This window comes from Sitodiplosis mosellana, unplaced genomic scaffold (assembly GCF_009176505.1).
Source record: "Sitodiplosis mosellana isolate CC-2019 unplaced genomic scaffold, AAFC_SMos_1.0 Smas_scaffold_27, whole genome shotgun sequence".
In the NCBI taxonomy this organism is placed as follows: domain Eukaryota; kingdom Metazoa; phylum Arthropoda; class Insecta; order Diptera; family Cecidomyiidae; genus Sitodiplosis; species Sitodiplosis mosellana.
Genome location: NW_022595269.1, coordinates 242,976 through 261,341, shown reverse-complemented (window position 1 = coordinate 261,341; position 18,366 = coordinate 242,976). Strand labels below are relative to the sequence as shown.

The 18,366-nt window shown below is 35.7% G+C and overlaps 1 protein-coding gene across 4 annotated transcripts in view; it reads left to right on the top strand.

Moving 5' to 3' along the window:
* The first annotated feature begins 748 nt into the window (after positions 1-748).
* The window catches only part of LOC129568945 (bicaudal D-related protein homolog), a 55,680-nt gene continuing 38,062 nt past the window's right edge, over positions 749-18,366 (top strand). The window contains exons 1-2 of one of the 4 annotated variants that reach the window (XM_055447289.1): positions 749-1,177; positions 3,228-3,724. In XM_055447289.1, coding sequence (XP_055303264.1) covers positions 3,503-3,724 — 222 coding nt within the window. In that variant the 5' untranslated portion in view covers positions 749-1,177; positions 3,228-3,502. Of the gene's footprint in view, positions 3,725-18,366 lie in introns of all 4 variants that reach the window. The other 3 variants (XM_055447290.1, XM_055447288.1, XM_055447287.1) reach the window with 3 other exon arrangements.

The window sequence follows — 18,366 nt, the reverse complement described above, 5'->3', positions numbered from 1 at the left end:
TTATAGACCGATCCTATTCCACGTCTCTCCTCTTCTAACGCTCTTCTATCTAAGAAGAAACCGCTCTTCTATCAAAACTCCCACTCTTTCGATTTAAAAAAAAAAGCGATTCCAAGAGTGATTCGCATCCGATTAAAAATACCGAAGCAAATTCCGTATAAAACCCGCTTGCATACAAAAGAATCGGTTAGGCATTTTATCGCATTGATCAAAATATCGCATCGTCAGTACAAGTACTTAACATTCCGCAAATACCGAAATCAGCGGCTCAAGTTTTCTAAACTCATCTTCATTTGTTCCGTTGCGGTCGAGAAAGTGCATTATCACCGGATCAATGATGTTGTTTACAATGTTTCGCATAAATATTCCGCTCACAACTCGCCTGTCGTTTGTAAAAACGGCACCGTCAAAATAAGAAGAAAAGTCCAGTTTAAATTGAAAGGGAAAATGCGGCACTACATTCAAATGGTCAATTGATTTTGTTGATAAAATGTAAAACGAGTCTCAAAGTACATGCTGCCTATTGCATTGTGTATTCATTGCTCGTATCTTCTTTCAATTGAGTGAACGTAGTACAATTTTTGATTGAGCATGGCAAACGATGGTTTAAAACAGAAACAAGAAACGAGCGAGAGAGAAAAAACTGAACGAAAAAATCGAAATTCCGCATTGTTTCGTTCGGTTTGTTGCGGCGGCGGCGGCGGTTCCAGTAGGCGCTATGCTGAAACACCGTTCACGAAAAGAAATTAGTTGTAAATTCACCAAGCTGCATCTCGTTCGCACAGCGTCGACCATCGCTCCATCTCTTTCCATCAACTAATACCGCACGTCATTACTGGTTTCAAGTTTTTTTTTTATTTATTACATTTCATTGTTTAGTTTTTGCTGTTTTTGCTTCGTTCCATTCTTCGCGCTATACAATCCATCGTGTGTGCGGATCGGCTGGTTCGATGCGTTTCACACACGTCCGAGCGAAGACAGTGAGGCAAAGTGTATTGCGGTAATTTGTATGGTGGGTTTGTGTTCGGTTCGTTGCGTTCACTTCAGTTAGTGTTCAGTTGGCAGCCGAGTGACAGCTGTTTTGTGCTCCGTACAAAAGTTTTTTTTTTCTTCGTGGATAAAACACACGGTTTGTTTCTTGTTTTATTACGTGTACGTTAGCGAAACACCGTCAGAAGTGTGTATATTTGGTTTTGGTGGACTGTTTTTTTTTTAATTTCGGACGAATTTTGATGTGTTGGTGATTTTTTTTTCTTTCTCTTCTCAAGAGCATGTGTTAATTCGGTGAATCCAATTTCCGATATCGCCAACAATATTGCCTACATTGGATTAATCGCTGAATCATCAACAAGTGTATCGATGGAAATACAGTGAATACGGTTCAAAAGTGATTGATTGAGACAGAGAAAAGTGCCTTGTTCCCGTTAGAATATTGATTGTGTCTTTGAACCAAGTGCATTGTTTGAGTTTTGGTTTCTGTCAAATTGTTTTTTTGTCTTTGCTGCGATTGACTTTTTTCGGGACAAAACCGAATTGACTAAGGAACCAAATTGACTAGCAAACAAAAATTGACTGAAAGAAATTGGCTGAACAAAAAATTGTCTAAACACCAAGAAGTGATCGACTTTCTCAAGACAAAAATTGTTTTGTGTACTTTTCTCAAACAAAAAGTGATCGACACACACACACACACACAATTAGTGAGACTGTGAATCATTGATTTTCAGTGAGCGACACACAAAGTGACTATTTCATTCAAATTGCAACAACGAAAGGTAACACAAATAAAACAACAAACACACACTCTGGACCAACAATTGCTTTTGTAAATAACAGCGCTTAATTTATGATTAATATCGCATGTCCATATTGGCTTTTGGTATCTTTTGCATCACATTCATGTAGTTTTCCAGCTAAACAATACAAAAACAAAAAACATTCGCTTTGGTTTTACCGTAAAAATGTCATCAGGTGACGGTGAATTGATGTACGATTCTAATGCGATAGTGTGTTGTTGTCATTGACAATCGGCAATCAATATCGAGAACGACGACAACGACGACAAACACATGGCTGTCGTGGTGCCGTGTCTATGGCCCACCTGTGCATGTGAGTGCAATCGAAACACCCTCACAAAAAATAACAACAACCGATGGAAAAATTCATAACGAAACACATTTTATAAACCATCTGCCAATTTATATCGCTGTTGTGAGACGTATTTGTTTACTTGTTTGTGTATTCACCGTGAACTACTGTCACTGTATTCTTTTTTTTTCGTGTGTTTATGCCTTGTCTATTTTATCGGGGAAAATATTTTTTGTTTTTTTCTGTTCTATCAAACGAGAGCGAAAAGTGTTTGTAGTGCACATTTTTCTGTAAACTGAGTTTTACTAAGTTGTCTTGTAACTTAACGCCCCAACACTTGCGATAAATTATTGACAGTGAATATTCGACGACACACTTTTTTTCGCCTCATTAGTGGAGATCGATTTTTTGAGCTGAAACGGTGAATTTACGACGCAATTTTGACACAAGTGTATTGAAAATTTCACTCTTTTGAAGCGATTCAACTGCTTTTGATCTTTGGAGAAAAAATTCCCTTCGATTTTGATCGGTCATTTTGAGGAATTGAAGTGCAGAGTGACATTTTTCCCATTGTCAAGTTGATAATAAACTCAAAGCATTGAAAATCGATATAAACTGCGGTTGAAATGAATAATTAAACTGTCGTTCCAATTGAAAATTGATAGAAATTCTTCAAAATATCGAAAATAAACTACAGAACTTACAGATAGCAATCAAATTTTGAAGGAAAACAATAAAAATCGAAGATAAAAACGTAAAAATTTGAAAGAAAACATTTTGACAAACTTGATAAAATTGGAAAAATACACCAAAAGTTTGTAGAAATTCATACAAAATCAACAAACAAGTGGTTCAGAACGAGACAATTTGCTCAAAAGCCAGCTGAGAAGGTCCATGCAAAATCATGAACATTTCCATAATAATACCTGAAAAACGTCGTAAAGTCGTCGGAAATCACAAATAAACCGTCGAAAATTACAAAAAAATTCATGAAAATTACAGAAAAAATTGTTGAACGTCAAAAAAATTGAAGAACAATAGTCGCTGGTCGTCACTAAATCAATGAAAAAAAAACTTCAAAATTCATTAAAAATCGTCGAATTTTGTCAAAAAGAATCGAAATTCTTTGAATTTTGTAGAACAAGTCGTTCGAGAGCCTACAAAATCCTTTTTGTAAAAGCTAAAAATCGTGAAAAAAAACTCAAAACACCCAAAAAAATTGTAAAAACTCCTCAACTGTCGTCGATTAGACACTCAACACAGCGCGACCAAAAAAAATGTCTCAAGTGTTGTTAGTTTAGTTTAAAAAATTTGGTGGTTTGTACTTAACTGTCCCTCATCATCGATTCATCGCTTAATCTATCGCTAGATAATACTAAGAAAACCAAAAGTTGTGTGCATAGTAAAAGAAAAAATGGCTAAAATGAAACCTACTTTAGAGGATTACATATTCGACATGGAGACGCGGCCACCGGACCATGGCACGCCAAACGATCAAGATCTGTGGACGCAATTGCAGAAAAAAGAGTCGGATTTACTGTTGGCCGCCGAGCTGGGCAAAGCGTTGCTCGAGAAAAACGAAGAGTTGGCCAAACAACAGGAGAAAATCATCGAAGAATATTCCAAGAAGCTTGAGGTGAGTGATCAAATACCATTTTCTATTTTGTTCTCGGCAATTAAAAACAAAATACGCAATAATAACAAAAATTGGAAATTCGAATTTAATGCGTTCATTCGCCTCAATTAGACAATTACACCATCGACGCGGCACGGTGTACAAAGCAGAAATTATCTGCTCGCCGTGTTCGGTCTGAATTTCATCATTCACTCGATCGAAGTGACTACTCTTTATGAAAAACAAACTACGGCTCATCATTCGTATTGCAATATGCGTGTGTCTGTCTCTCGGTTTTATCAAAGCGTTTTGTTCCACACACACACACAACTCGTATTCAGAAGCCAATTGGTTGGTGAATCGAGTCGAGAAATAATTTTTCGTTTTACCGTTGTTTTTGTTCGGTTGTTGCAGTTGCTTCGATCCAATTGACGTATTTCGCAAATGAAACCGTTTCGCCAAAATGTGTGTTTCGGGTTGCGGTTCAATTGGCTTCAAAGTGGCAAGGACTTCGTAGAACATCGGGTAAACAAGATGTTTGCGCGATTTCAATTGCAATTCATCAACGAAATATGCGACCCATATGTATATATATATATATATCTTATGACCCAATTTTTCAATACATTTTTGCTCCACTTTTCGCCACAATGAGTTGTCACCAAAAACTTTTTTTTTTGGAAACGCACTTCCGCTTTTTCGAGCATTGTAATTAGAATTCTTTCGGGCAATGTACGAATGGGAATAATAATTGTGGAAATTCCAGGTATGAAAAAAATCAATACTTTTTCATTTGCTTAACGTCATCGAGTTTACTCATCGCAAGCAACGCCACGATGACCTCGCTACCTTTTCGAATCGTAATCAAGGGCTAACACAGTAGAATTGTTCTCAATTGTGATTTTTCGATGTTGATATAGAGAAACTTCGAGCACGCACTATTTTAATCCATAGTATGTGGTGAGGAATCCATACACTATAGCACATTTGTTTGCTGTACAGTGTACAGCCGTGACAGCCACACATGCACCTAAACTAATCATATATTTCGGTTTGGAATTTTGTTTCATTCCACATGCAAACCACTTTTTCCACTTTATCGATTATTTTTTACGCCATTCAAACGATATGTTAAGCGTTTCATGCTAGAGGCACATAAAAATAAAAATTTATCTCTTTGATGTCGATTCGAATGTATTCTGTCTTTTGTGACACATCACCCAATGCACACGATTCGAACCGTTTGAAGGACATTTGATGAGTTTTTTTATTGACCGGTGCACGATTTTGTGACTTCATCCAACACAACGCTTGTCGGACACAGTTTTTATGGTTTTTCGTCAGCCGGCGAGACCGTTTGAACGACCGAAGCGAAGGCGCGACTTTTATTAACGGAAAATAATTTATAATCATGATTTTGAATAGAAATACACGATAATAAAAACTAATTTCTGATTTCCAATCGGTATGCATGACTTAATTGCAGCTCGAATGGGTAATATATTAAAAAATATGTTCGCACCCCAAACAAATCAGCGGAAAATTCATAATTATTCACCTAAAGCGCCTCAAACAGAGACAATTTCGATTTTAAAAATTAATTCAGTTCAATTGAACCAAAAATTGACGACTTCAGGTTGAATATGTTGGTTTTCAAGTCAAAAATGACGGTTTTTAAGGCAAATATGAATTAAAATTGAACATTTCTGTGTGAAAAAATTCATTTTTCTATGAAAATTCAGCAAATTTCAACGAAAAATGGAAATTTTCAAAATGAAAATGAAGTTTTTGAACTAAATTGTGGGAATTTTAAATGGAAAATTGATAAATTTATATGAAAAATTGAATGATATCAATGAAAAAAGAAGAGTTATAATGAATAATGAAAAAAATGCAGTAAAAAACTGAACGTTTGCCATAAAAATGGCATTTTTTCCATCGAAAAATTTACAAAATCCAACAAAAAGAAAGTATTTTCATCCAAAACCATATGCGCCGAACCAAAAATTGGTCTTTGGTCTTCAGAATGAGTTTTTGATTAAAAAACGTAGAAAAAGTTCAAATTTCGTTGAAGAAAAATATGGAGTTGCTCAATCAAGAAAGAAATTCGATGGTATTTTTCATGTTGTATGACAAAATATCTCAAAATCTATGTGTTCTTGTCCAAAAACCGCAATCACCACAAGCCTAACCTTCCAAATATGATATTTTCCAGCCCACAAACCGTTCGATTTGACGACGTTGGAGTTTTCGTAATCAAATTGTTCAATTCCTGTCAAAAAGTATCGCCGTCACAATATCACGTAATGTGATATAGGTATTGCTTACTAAACCATCAAATCGGAACGAGATACATGGAAAAAATGTTACGAAAATAATAAAAAAACCGATAATAAAATTTGAAATGAGTTATAAAATGGTGTTGGTACGGTTTGAAATCCGATTTACATGCTATAAATAAATACAGAAGCCAAATGCGCAGTGCTCTGTGTTCAATCTATTGAATAAACAGAGATCAATCTCAAGTTAAATATTTACACAAAAATTGGAGTGTGTATGCCGTTGGGCACATGGGCATTTGGTCAAAGTCATGACGTTAAAGTGAAACCGTAGATTAGCCAGTAATTGTTTTCTAACCGCTATCGATCCGATTTGAATTGGAAACAATCGGTTTCAAGGTTAAGTCGGTCTCAGCTCTCAAGTGGTATTTGTCGCTACCGCACCATTGTGCGGCGAAGATAATCGATGAGTCATTCGTCGAGTTGTCCGCACGTTTCGATGCAAAATATATGCAAATAAACAAAATTCAGCTCGATATTTCAATGTTTTGGTCATTTGACCATTGCCAACATCGATTACGAAAATTCCGTTCGATTTGCAGTACCAAGCTGCCCCGTTCATTACGCGATCAATTCCATTATGCAACTCCAAGAAATCAGCTTGCCACTCAAACAATTAATTGTCTGCGAATGGTTGTTACTGAGTTTTGCTGTTTGCAGATTTATTGGCCAAATTGATTGGCTGCATCGAATTCAGCGACGCCAAAAAAAAAGAAACGAAATCCATCAGTTAAGCAATCGATGAGCACATTTCACTAATTCAATTTTGATTTGACGAGCCGAGAAAACAATGACCTGGAAAATTGTGCAAATATTTTTTTTTTGTTGGAGGAAAAGAGTCTTTGTTTCAAAGACCAAAAAGTACCCAAAGTCAGCAAAAGACTTTTTTTCGTGATTTTCCATCAAATTTGGAAGCTATTTATAAGACTTTTCTTCCGATTGTGGGTTCCATTTGCCATTTTCTATGGTAAAACCGATTACATCTTTGATGACTTTATGACCTTATGATGATTTTCCGCATAATTTTTGAAACAGAAATTGAGCTGCTTCTGGCCGAAATTTGATTTTTTTGCAAAAAAATGCAACGATTTTGCTTCAAAAATGTACTTTCTCTGGTTTTCTGAATTAAGATCCATTGAAAATGTACTTTCTAAGGTAGAAACTGCAAACGAATTAACCTTTGAACCAATTTTTTTTTGTCAAGATGAATTCCACAGCACAAAATATCGATTAAATTACTTTCGATGAAATTTTTCGCTCAAAACACATCAACAATTCTTGCAAAAAGACTTTAGCTTGTAAACTCAATTCTTAACCAAAACAATAAGCGAATGAATTTTTCATTTATTCTATTGATTTTATTGGCGGACGATTTAAAATGTTAATGAAAACACGAATCGTGCGTTTTCGTATGAGTGTATGAGTTGGGCTATTAAATTCTATGTCAAAGTATTGAAATTGTTTATTCACATCGATTTCGTTGTAAAACGATTGTGATCACAATTTGATTCGTGGGCTAGGTCAATGCTATCTTCCTCTAATTAAATTGTAAGTGAGCAGTTTGTTGTAGCAGAATTGGCCTCAAACCAACTTCTGAATTGTTTCAAATTGAGACAAACGTCAAAGTGTCTCATGTTTCTATTTCTCGTCTCTATTTTATATTTGAAAAAAGTCTTAAATGCCTGAAAATATTCAATGGTATTATTGTTTGATTTTTCTTTGTGTCTTTGCTTCTGGCGTTGATACTTCTCTATGGGACGGTTGTATTGTATTCGATGTTCATGTATTGTTTCGATTTGTATGTATTTTTCATCTATTCAGTATTCTTCTAATTGGAATATATTCGTCAATCGTGTGTCGATCTGGTGTTGAATGGAGCATGCGACGTGGGATGAGTTCACAAAACTGGTTAAAAATTGAAATAAAACTGTTCAACAATCCGTAATATCTATCAATAGATCACACAGAACCGGTTAAAAATCTCTGCAAAAATGTGACTTTCGGAAGCAAAAATGAACAAAGAACGCAACAAGCCATAGAAAAATTGGGCTAAAAGGCAAATTCAGCTTATAAACTGATTTAAAAAAGGAGCGGATTGAGTGAGAAGAGGCAAGATCATGCAAAAATCTAGCAAATTTAAAAGCAATTCCAAGTAAATCGATAGCAGAAGAGATCAGAAGCATGTAAAATGACGTTGATTCGCCGAAATTTTTATCTTTTTAAAGACTCACTCTTCAGTTTTGGCTTCGAATCGGTTCTTTTTCTAGCAAGAAACGCTATTTTAATTGGCAAAAATGCTCTATCTCGTGATAAAATTGATGCTCTTTGCATATTTTTCACTCTTGAATGGTCTCCATTGTCGAAATACGTATGTTTTTGTGCCATAATGTGTTATTTTTTATGACTTTTCTTTGATCATAATCTTACCTGGTTAGTCAATCTCACGAGCTCCGAGAAAATCAATCAATTTTGAGGTGATGCCACAGTTTCTCAGTTAATCTCACAAAAACAGTGTTCGCACATTATCTTTTCCTCTCTAAAACTCGGTTCGCAGTTGCTAATCTCATCATAAAATCAGTTCGGCAAAGAATAAAATGTGCATAGAATGTCAATTTGTGTGCAAGAATCTCAATGAGAACTGAAATATCAACTTAAGCTCGAATCCGCTGCAAAAATTGAAGCCATCTCTGATAAAGTGATTGGGGGCAGTGTTTATTCGATCTGCTTCATTACTCGATAAGCGGCAGCTCATCGAATTAAAAATTGATTCCCACAAGCGCGACGGCGACGGTGGCTTATCGGAAAAAAAGTCGTTGAATTGCGGAAGCCAAACGAAACAATGGCATTTTGTGTGTGTGGCGGCACAACACGAGTATGAAAAATACCGTAGAAATATATGTCAGTGAGTCAATTCGGCGACGTCAAAAACAATAAACGTTCAAAAAAAAGCAACAGCAGAAAAAAAGCGAAACGTGATTGTCCCCAATCGAAGCGTGTATTTTTTTTTCAATGCAGCCATGCAAATGCAATAAAAAGTGAGTCGTAATGAAGTGCACCGTAATCAAAATGGTATGAAAGTGTTCGCATGATTAGAGGAAGCGGCCGCTGATTCCAAGGAAAATGCCAGTCGCAATGCACTGTTTCGTTCACATGGAATGGCAAATGGGATTCAGTAGAAATCGCACGATTCAATAATTCCTACCACGATGATGCGCACGGCGCGCAAACACCGCAATCACATATGCATGAACCGAACGATTTACTAATCAAATTGCCGCCGTATTTTCTACCTCGTCGCGCTTCTTTCTGCGTAATCATTCGATTTCTTAACGCGATTTTTGCATGAATCAAATTTGCATGGCAGAAGCGAGATACTTTTTTATGTGCCGAAACGAAGAAAACAAAACAAACTCGATATTCATTTCCGCTGAGATTTCAATGAGATACACCCAAAGATCGTTGCTTTTCACGCATCTTCGCGGCTTTGGCTTGCAGCGTACACAGAAACCCAACAATCATTCTCATTTGTTTACATCCATACGTGTGTATTCACAAATGATTTCTTTTCAAAACCGACGATTTCCTAACTATTCACCGTCAATGCATTCGAAAAGACCATGGAACTGTTGCAATTTGTAACCGAGACTTTTTTTTTGAGTGTGTGCATGAGTCGCAGATTTCGTTTCAGCGGAGTGACTGACAGTATCCAAATGTGTTTCCGAAACACTATTTCGAGCACAATAGGGAGGTGCTCTGACCGATTTCAATAGGAATGTTCGACGCTTTGATGAATTTTATTGTATTTGAGCTATTTTTGGAACAAAATATTGAAATTGATGTCATTTTGGTTCGAAAAGGAGATTTTGATGCCATTTTGGTTCAAACGGAACATTTTTCGAAAATTTCGAGGCAATTTTTCTTCATATTAAACAATTCTTGCGCATTTCTAAGATGCATTATGGAATATTTTTCGTGAAAACTAGACTTTTTCGAGGGTTTTAAGGCAACTTTGACCGGAACATGACTTTTTTCAGGATTTTCAAGCAATTAAATGCCTGATTTGAAGCAAATAATTGGTTGTTCAAGCTTTTTATTCTCACTGTTTCGGTATTTTGAGGCAGACCAAAGGTCATTCTTGGCATTTTCGACAAGAACGTGATAAAAATGAAGACAAGTCCAAAAAACTAAGATTAAAAAAAGCCGAAAAAAACAAGAAACGCCATGAAAAATGGAAGAAAAACCATAATGTTTACCACTATGCCAAATGGTCTTCTACCTCGTTCCAACCCGAAGTCTTTTTCTAACAAATTTCTAACAACAACTCAAATCTAAAGCCCTTCGCGAGTTGAACTTTTGACTTTTGATGATTCAAAAAGATTCTCCAACTCGGTTGGTTGTATACAAATTCAATGTTTTTAACCGGTAATTCCATGTTTGGCGCTACAAAATTGTCGTTTGTTTGACAAATACGGTTTGACATTTTGGCATTTCAACACCGGAAGATTTGCTATCATCAACGCAAGAGCCATTCGAACCGTTGTGTTACACCAACAAAGCATGTATTCTTCGCAAATACACTGTGGTTATTTTTGGATACTTTCAAATTTCGCCACCGTGTGCAATTTGCGTTTCAATTTGAAATGCGGATGTTTTCAATGAGTTTAAAAAAAAAACAAAGAAAAGAAGTGAAAAAATGAGACAAAAAAATGAAAAAGACGAAAAACATTGGAAAAAATAATAAGAAAGAAAGAAATGGAGGTAGAGAAAGAAAACAAAACGCGACGGAATGTCCGAAGAATCTTCAAAAATGCGAACTTGAACAAGTTAATTGAAAAAAAATTGTAAATATTTACTAACAACAAAATGAAACAGAGTGTCTGAAGCCCAATCGATGCGTCGTCGACCTTCAAAGTGGCCAAACAAACAATCGAACTGTTTTTTTGTAACATGTTTCCGTACACTTGGCGAAATCGCCATCGATTTGGTACTGAGAAGCCCGACCACATTAAGTGATGAATGAAAAATTATGATGCATCGTTGCAAAAAGCAGAAAAAATTATGCAATAATTGGAAATTTCACACTCATCACCTTCAATAACGAGCAGAGCTCAATTCCTGGCGAATGAACAATAAGTGAAGGCATGCCCATAAATTGAGTTATTTGCTTAAGACCATCGATTTGATTGCATTTTGATGATAACGAGCGTAACGATTCGAGGACTTTTGTTGGGTGCTTTTTTTTATCATTTTATGGCTGCAATTTGTCAGAATGATGTCGTGAAATCATTTTTATTGACATGTTGCAATCGGTAAACGAGTCTCAGTGCGAGTGGAGTTGAAATGGTTAATTTCGTCATGTTCAATTCGATTCACCTTCGACCTCAGCTAGTCACCAATTGCCAGCTGTTGGTTCGGAAATGAACAGATTTAATTCATTTTTTCGTGTATTCATCTTAAGAGTCCATCATGTGCTCATCAAGAGCCACCATAACGAGCTGAAAAAACCGTTTCCTTCGACGACATTACATAAGAAAAGTTAAACAAGCGACGTGTTTGCCAATTGATCGAAATTTCATGCATGCGCACACAGCAAGTGATTGATTCGGGTGAAAATCAGAGCACAAATGATGGGCCACAAAAACTCGGACATTTTGTTCGAGAAACTCGAAAAACAAATCGATCCAAAGAGAAAGAGATATGAATAGAAAAAAAAACCGGTGAGCTTCATCACAATGATATGCTTGTTGATCGTTCGCAATAAAAAGGTAACAATTACACGTTTTTTGTGTGTTTCTATGGCGTACGCAGAGAAGCGGCTCGATTTTTATACGGTGCGATGTTATGAAATTTTTACGCGCTGCTGTTTTCACTTTCCAAGTCATCATTGTGTGTATGTGTCGAGAACGGTCTGGTACAAACGCTCGAGTTCGTTTATTTGTATTTGGTCATTAGACGAATCAAACCTTTGTTCCAGTTATTTTTTCGGTGCGAGAGAAGAGCGGACAAAAACGATGACAAACACACAATTGGATTCGACTTGAAATACCATACATTCATACAATGGAATTGAAAAAGAGGCACTGAAGTTGGTCAGATTGCTTTTTTCGTTGTTGAATTTCGATTCGCGCAACAAATGACCAAAGACCCACAACGAAAACGGACAATTGTTGACGGTAATCAATTGTTTGGTTAAACGCCATTTTTTAGCCGAAGCCACTCAGGCCTGTGATGCCGATTGAAATTGCGGCTTTGTGACCGAATGACATTAATAGAGAGCGCGTGAGACGATCATCGGTTCAACAGGAAACTAATTGATCGAAACGATGATTTTTTATGCAAACCATTTTTGATGGGGGGAAATGAAATCTCTTTTGACACCTCGAATCGAAATTATATGCTTTGAATCGAATCGTTTAATAATTTCGGTTCGAATTGAATGATTTGAATTTGAGCTTGAAGATTCAAATTTTAATAGAAAAGATTTGCGGAGAACAGACATTTTTTGACGCTCAAGTCAAATAGGATAAAGTTGGAATTTCAACGAAAACAAAAAATGGATTAATTGGATTTTGGGCAATAAGTCACAGTAAGAGATGCAGATTTTCAAACCAATATTTTTTTCAATTTCAATCAAATTCTGTCAGTTTTGAACGAAATCACCCATTTTGAGATGAAAATCTTCTCTTTTGTGATGAAACAAATTGTTTTGTTGAAGAAAATAATCAATTTCCGAATGGAATTGAATGATTTTGCAATGAAAGTTATCGCTTTTCTGAAGAAAATTATGAAATAATTCCATATTTTGAATAATTTCGTTGCGTTTTGCGCTTTGGGTTGTGAAATATATAAAGGTTTCGATGAAAATTATTAATTTTCCAATGGAAATCCTTCAGTTACTTAGAAAAAATCGTAATTTTTCCAACAAAATCTGTTCTATTCCGATAAAAATGATCAATTTTCTAATAAGAACCATCGATTTGGTAGTAAAAAAATTATCAATTGTGAGGATTTCAGTCAAATCCAGCCATTTAATTAAAATTTTGGTGTTAAATTTCAACATTTAAATTATGCCATTTCACAATTTTCAAATGAATCAAGTCAAACGTATTTAAATCACTAATTTTCTATGTTGCTATAGTAAAACATGAACGAAGTTACAAACAAAAATCAGTTTGTTATACGAGGTAAAGAACGAAGTAAAATAAATAAATGAAGTTTTTTTCCCTGAAATTCATCGAATTCGTGTTTCGAAATCTAACATTTTGTTGATTGTTTTCCAAAAAATTGTACAAAACTTCGAGTATATTTGGAAAAAATCAAGAATTCCTGCTCAAGCTCATTGATCTGTAGAAAAATCTATTTTTGCTCGTATTGGCTTCAGCACGTTTTCTTTTTAAACTGAACAATTAATAAAAACGTGTGTTTTAATTCGAAAATCGCAATCGATCGCATTCGTTCACCAAATTCCACTTTTTTCTAAAACGACAATCAATGTCGTCAATTTTGTTGTCTCCACTAGAAACACCTGTGCAAATAGCTGCTGAATGCACGCACTTCGTTACGCTTTGTTTTTGTTTATGTTTTTATCTATTATTATTTTTTCCATGATGTGGTTCTTTAATCGGCCTTATTAATTACACATTGCAGCAATGCGTCGTAATTGTAATGGAACGGTGTTTGTTAAATGCCCGGTATTCAATTACTTCTATACATAAAATAATGTTTTTGCCATCGAAAACGTATGTTGACGCCTATTGTCGTGTGAATTGGACGCAGAACCGTGTGAAAATGATGTCATATTTCGCAAACAGATGATTCACAACAGTGGCTTTGGGTGTCGAGAGAGTTCGCCACGCTGAATCCATAGAAATTCTATGAACTTCGTTTTGTAACGCGCAACAACGAATCCACTTGTTTCATTCAATGTTGGCGGTTCTCGGGTTTCGGCCATGCGAAGCGTGTTCGCTTTATTCTCTGCCCCTCTCCCTCTCTCCCTCTCTCTCTCTCTCTCTGTGGCAAAATATGACAACAACGATTTTCTTTTGCAAAACATAATTTCTATGAACGATATTTGTTTTGAGCTGTTTTGTTTCTCGACTAATTGTCTCCCAACAACGCGACGCGCGTTCGACATACTAAAAATACCAAATTCAATTTGATTCACGGTTTCCAACTGAGTCTTTTCTCAGGTATGACGGCAATTTGCAATGCAATCTGCCGCAGGGTATTTGCATTTCAACCGAAGATAAATGTGTTTCGTGCCTTGGTGTGTGATTGACATTTTGTAATGCATATGCAAATTAACCGTAAAACAATAGATAACTCGATTTCAAGCACGATAACATCGAACCATTCATGAGTCGACCCGCTTTGACGAAACCTTTGGCAGCATCAAAATGGCACTACCATTTGAAAATGAGCTAAACTATGACAAGATCTTTTGTTTGAATTTGCAATCGGAAGGCAACAGAAGGTCATTTTATTGGATTTATTAACATTTTGCACCCATTTTGAATTGAATTTGACTAATAAACGTTTAAAATCGGGTATTTTGAACCGATTTTAGCATATTTTTCTGGCTTGATTAGAGATTTTGAGACGGTTGAGGCTGGATTTTGAGTGAAATTTAACGAAATAGCTTAGATTCTGGGTCGATTTCAGTTGAATTTCGATCAAAAATCTTATAATTTAATGACTTTGATAAGAAAAATTCCCTTTTAAACTAAATTTTAACGTAATTATTTACTAAAACACGAAAATTTGTAGTTATTTTCCCATTTTTAGTCTAAACTTTAAACATTTTCAATTCAAAATTATTCATAATCACATTTAAAATGAGAAAAATATGCTAAAGATCCCAATAAACGCTCATAAATATTCAAAAAAAAACTTCCTTAACAAGCCGAAAATACCGTTTTTAATGACGACATTTTTGTGTTTTCTTCCGATTCCGCTAGCGTACCATGATTTCCCAATTAAAATGAACCATTTCGTTTCTAATTTGAAATGAAATTCGTACTTAGCTTGCCCTTTCTGACCCAAGAAACAAACGTTTCTATCACATGTTTTCCACAGAATGCCCATCACATGTTCCAAAACTAGCCGGTTTCGTCCGGTATTTTCTTCACGGAATTCACTATTTTCATTTGATTTAGAAAGAAGCACCGAATTTGAAACACGACTTTAACATTTTGCATTGTTGACCAGTTGCAATGACTTCTCAACATGCAAATCAACGGGCCATCATCCATGTCTTTCCTCATTCTTTGCAATGGCAAACATTTGATGGCACCAACATTTCCCCCCCCCCCCCCGTCTGACTCGTTGGCATTTCGACACCGGAAAACGTGCGACCGTAAATACAAGCGCATTTCTGGTAGAATCAGTTAAATTTTATTGTTTCAAAATTACCATGTAGAAAATCAACGCCGGTCATTTTCGAATTTCATTTCGGGTGCATTAACTCGTCGGTTTTGGCGGGTTTTTTTATGGATTAACTATAGTTTTCATTTTTGGGTGCTGATTTCTTTTCTTTCACATTTTTTTAATCTAACCTTTTTTGGATTTTCCCCTTGATTTTCTTTGTTTGTTTACTAAATGAACTTCGTTTTATGCACTATGCCAAAATAAATCATTGACATAAAACCAAAGTGTTCATTTCTAACTGTTTTTCACAGTGAACAAAATTTGAGTGAAAATTTCACTGAAACTATCTCAACGGTTCAAAGCACAGAACTAAACCGCTTCATCAAAATTGAAACAAAAACTTTCTTCAAACTTTTATCAACTATCTTAAGTGATCATTAGTTTGAAATTAGCTGAATTTCCACTGTTCTCTGGGTACTTGTTTCAAGAAAACGTTGATTTGAAATGTTTCCTTTGTCTCGATTGAATCGACTCGATTCTACAATAGTCAAACGGAAAGTAATAGTCAAACCGATAGTAAGAGAGAGATAGATAGAGAAAGAGCGAAAGAGAAAGAGACAAAGAAAAAAAGAAAGAGAGACAGAGGGAGAAAGAGAGCGAAAGAGAAAGAGAGGAAGAAAAATGTTACATGACTATAATCTACCGAAATGCAATAATCACGAGAAATGAATCGATATCCAGAAGAAAAGCGATTTGCTTCAAAACTCACACTAACGAAAAAAAAAAGCCAAAAGCAACGCTGATTACGACTTTCACAAGGAAAAGTAATGAAAGTGTTCAAAAACAAAGAGAAATATTCTGCAAAATCCATTAAAAAGTGAATAAAAAGTATTCTCAAAAGTTGATCGCTCATTTTTCACAGGAAAAACCGGCATTATTCTCACTTTTTCACCGTTATAAGTGAAACAAAAACCGACAAAGTTGGAATTTTTTCATCTCTTTTGATTGAATTACCAGAAAAATTGAGAAAATGATTGAACATTCACTGAGTATGTTCTTCTTTTTGCTTCTGTTACTGATGCGTTGTCTTTTTGTACAAATAGACCGTACTTCTTTGCCTTACAATGTAAGCAGATGTAAAGCTTACATCTTTTTCCATAAGAAGAAAAACGAACGTTCTTTTTCTCTCTTAACGAACGGCGTCGAATCAAAGCTTTTCAATTTCTTTGAAAATTGAGTTGAAGTCAATTCAAATCGGTTTGAAATGATGCAATTCGTCATGACCGCATGCAACGATGCAAAAAAAGTAATTCTATTTGTTTCTCAATCATCATCTTCTTGAAATTGACTCATATTAGAAAAAAAAACTCATCATATTCAATCGTTCTTTGATTTCCATGGGCTTCTTTGAAACAATTACGTTTGTTTTTCAATTTGAATGTTCGAACCATCTATTATTTTAGCAGTGTTTTTGTGAATCTGCGGCTGCGAAACTACAAAAGACTAGTCTTATTTCGATAGATTTTTTTTCTAGCAAAGAACTGCAGAAAATTTACTTCAAAGTGAACTCTTCATCGTTGGAATCATCATGACTTCATATCATTCCTTCTCCGAATGAAAACATTCTTTCAACTTCACCGTTCATTTTGCGAAAGAAAAAAAACTGCATGAAGCGCATCTTTACCAAATATTTGGCTCATTTCTCACCGAAATAACCGTTTAAACTTTTAAGTCGGGGCTATTCATTGCATCGAACTTTGTTCTAGATTTTGATTGTAGAAAATGTGCAATATTCCCATAGTTATCAAAGCCCATATGCGAGACAGCAATGTTAATTACATATTTGCAATGGAAAAGGCAGAAGAAACAATTTAAGAATTGCATTTCTTAAATGCTGTACCGTTGTGGATACGGTTATGGAATCGTCTTCAGCGAAGCGAACGAACTGATTTGCCCGCGGGAACCGTATGGAATATTAAATGGTGTTTAATCAGCTTACGCAATAGTATGGCATTAATTGTGTGCAATCACACCAAAACGCGTGTGTGATCGTTCGCGCGCATAGTCGGCAATTTAATGTGCCGCTCGAAATTTTTCTTCGACGCTAATATCATGAAATTGCATTGGTCGCTCGACGCACAATTGTGGTATTGTTCGTGCGGATTGGGTGTTTCTCTCTCACGATTGTGCGAAGTGAGACGAATGTGCTGCGTTGAAGACAGACGAGCGAATGTTTTTCCCTCCATATCTAAACACTTCGATGGGTTGCAAATCGAGCGAACAACCGTTAAATGAACGCGCGAGTCGATGCACTATGGCTTTTGTATCGTGTAAATTGAACCATTTACAGCTATTAAATCGTTTGTTTCTTCGCGCATCGAAAACAAAAAAAAATCTGAGTCTATTATTGCTCGTTGGTTGGGCTTATTGGTCGAGTTTAGTTCAATTAATCTCATAGGATTGCATACGAAGATCATTGTTTGGTCGAAATTTGATTCAATTCGAAGTGGAAACGTTAAATCGACGTCGTTGATCGAAATTACCTTCCCAAAGGCACAAAGGCGGCTTTTGCTGCAAAAGTTGCATTTTTGATGCCAAACAAAAGTTTTTTTTCTCTTCTTCTTTTTTGTACTTATTTCTGTTGTCTTTGTTATTTCTTATTAAAAAGGCACCAGAAAACTTTATGACTCGATGAAAACGCGATGCAAACGACTCATTCGTACAAAATACACACTCAAGGCCGCTAAAAATGAATCCACGCTATTTCCATTCGCTTTTCCAGACAATAATATTTTGTGCGGGCTTTTGTACACGATGGAAAAAATGCGATACTTCGCTTGAAAATGCTGTGCACGCATTGGAATGGCTTTTTTTTTGTACTTGTCTGTGACAAATGTCGAACGATTGACTTTGAAAGCATATGGAGAGCGACTAGTACGTGTGGAACAATGGAAAAAT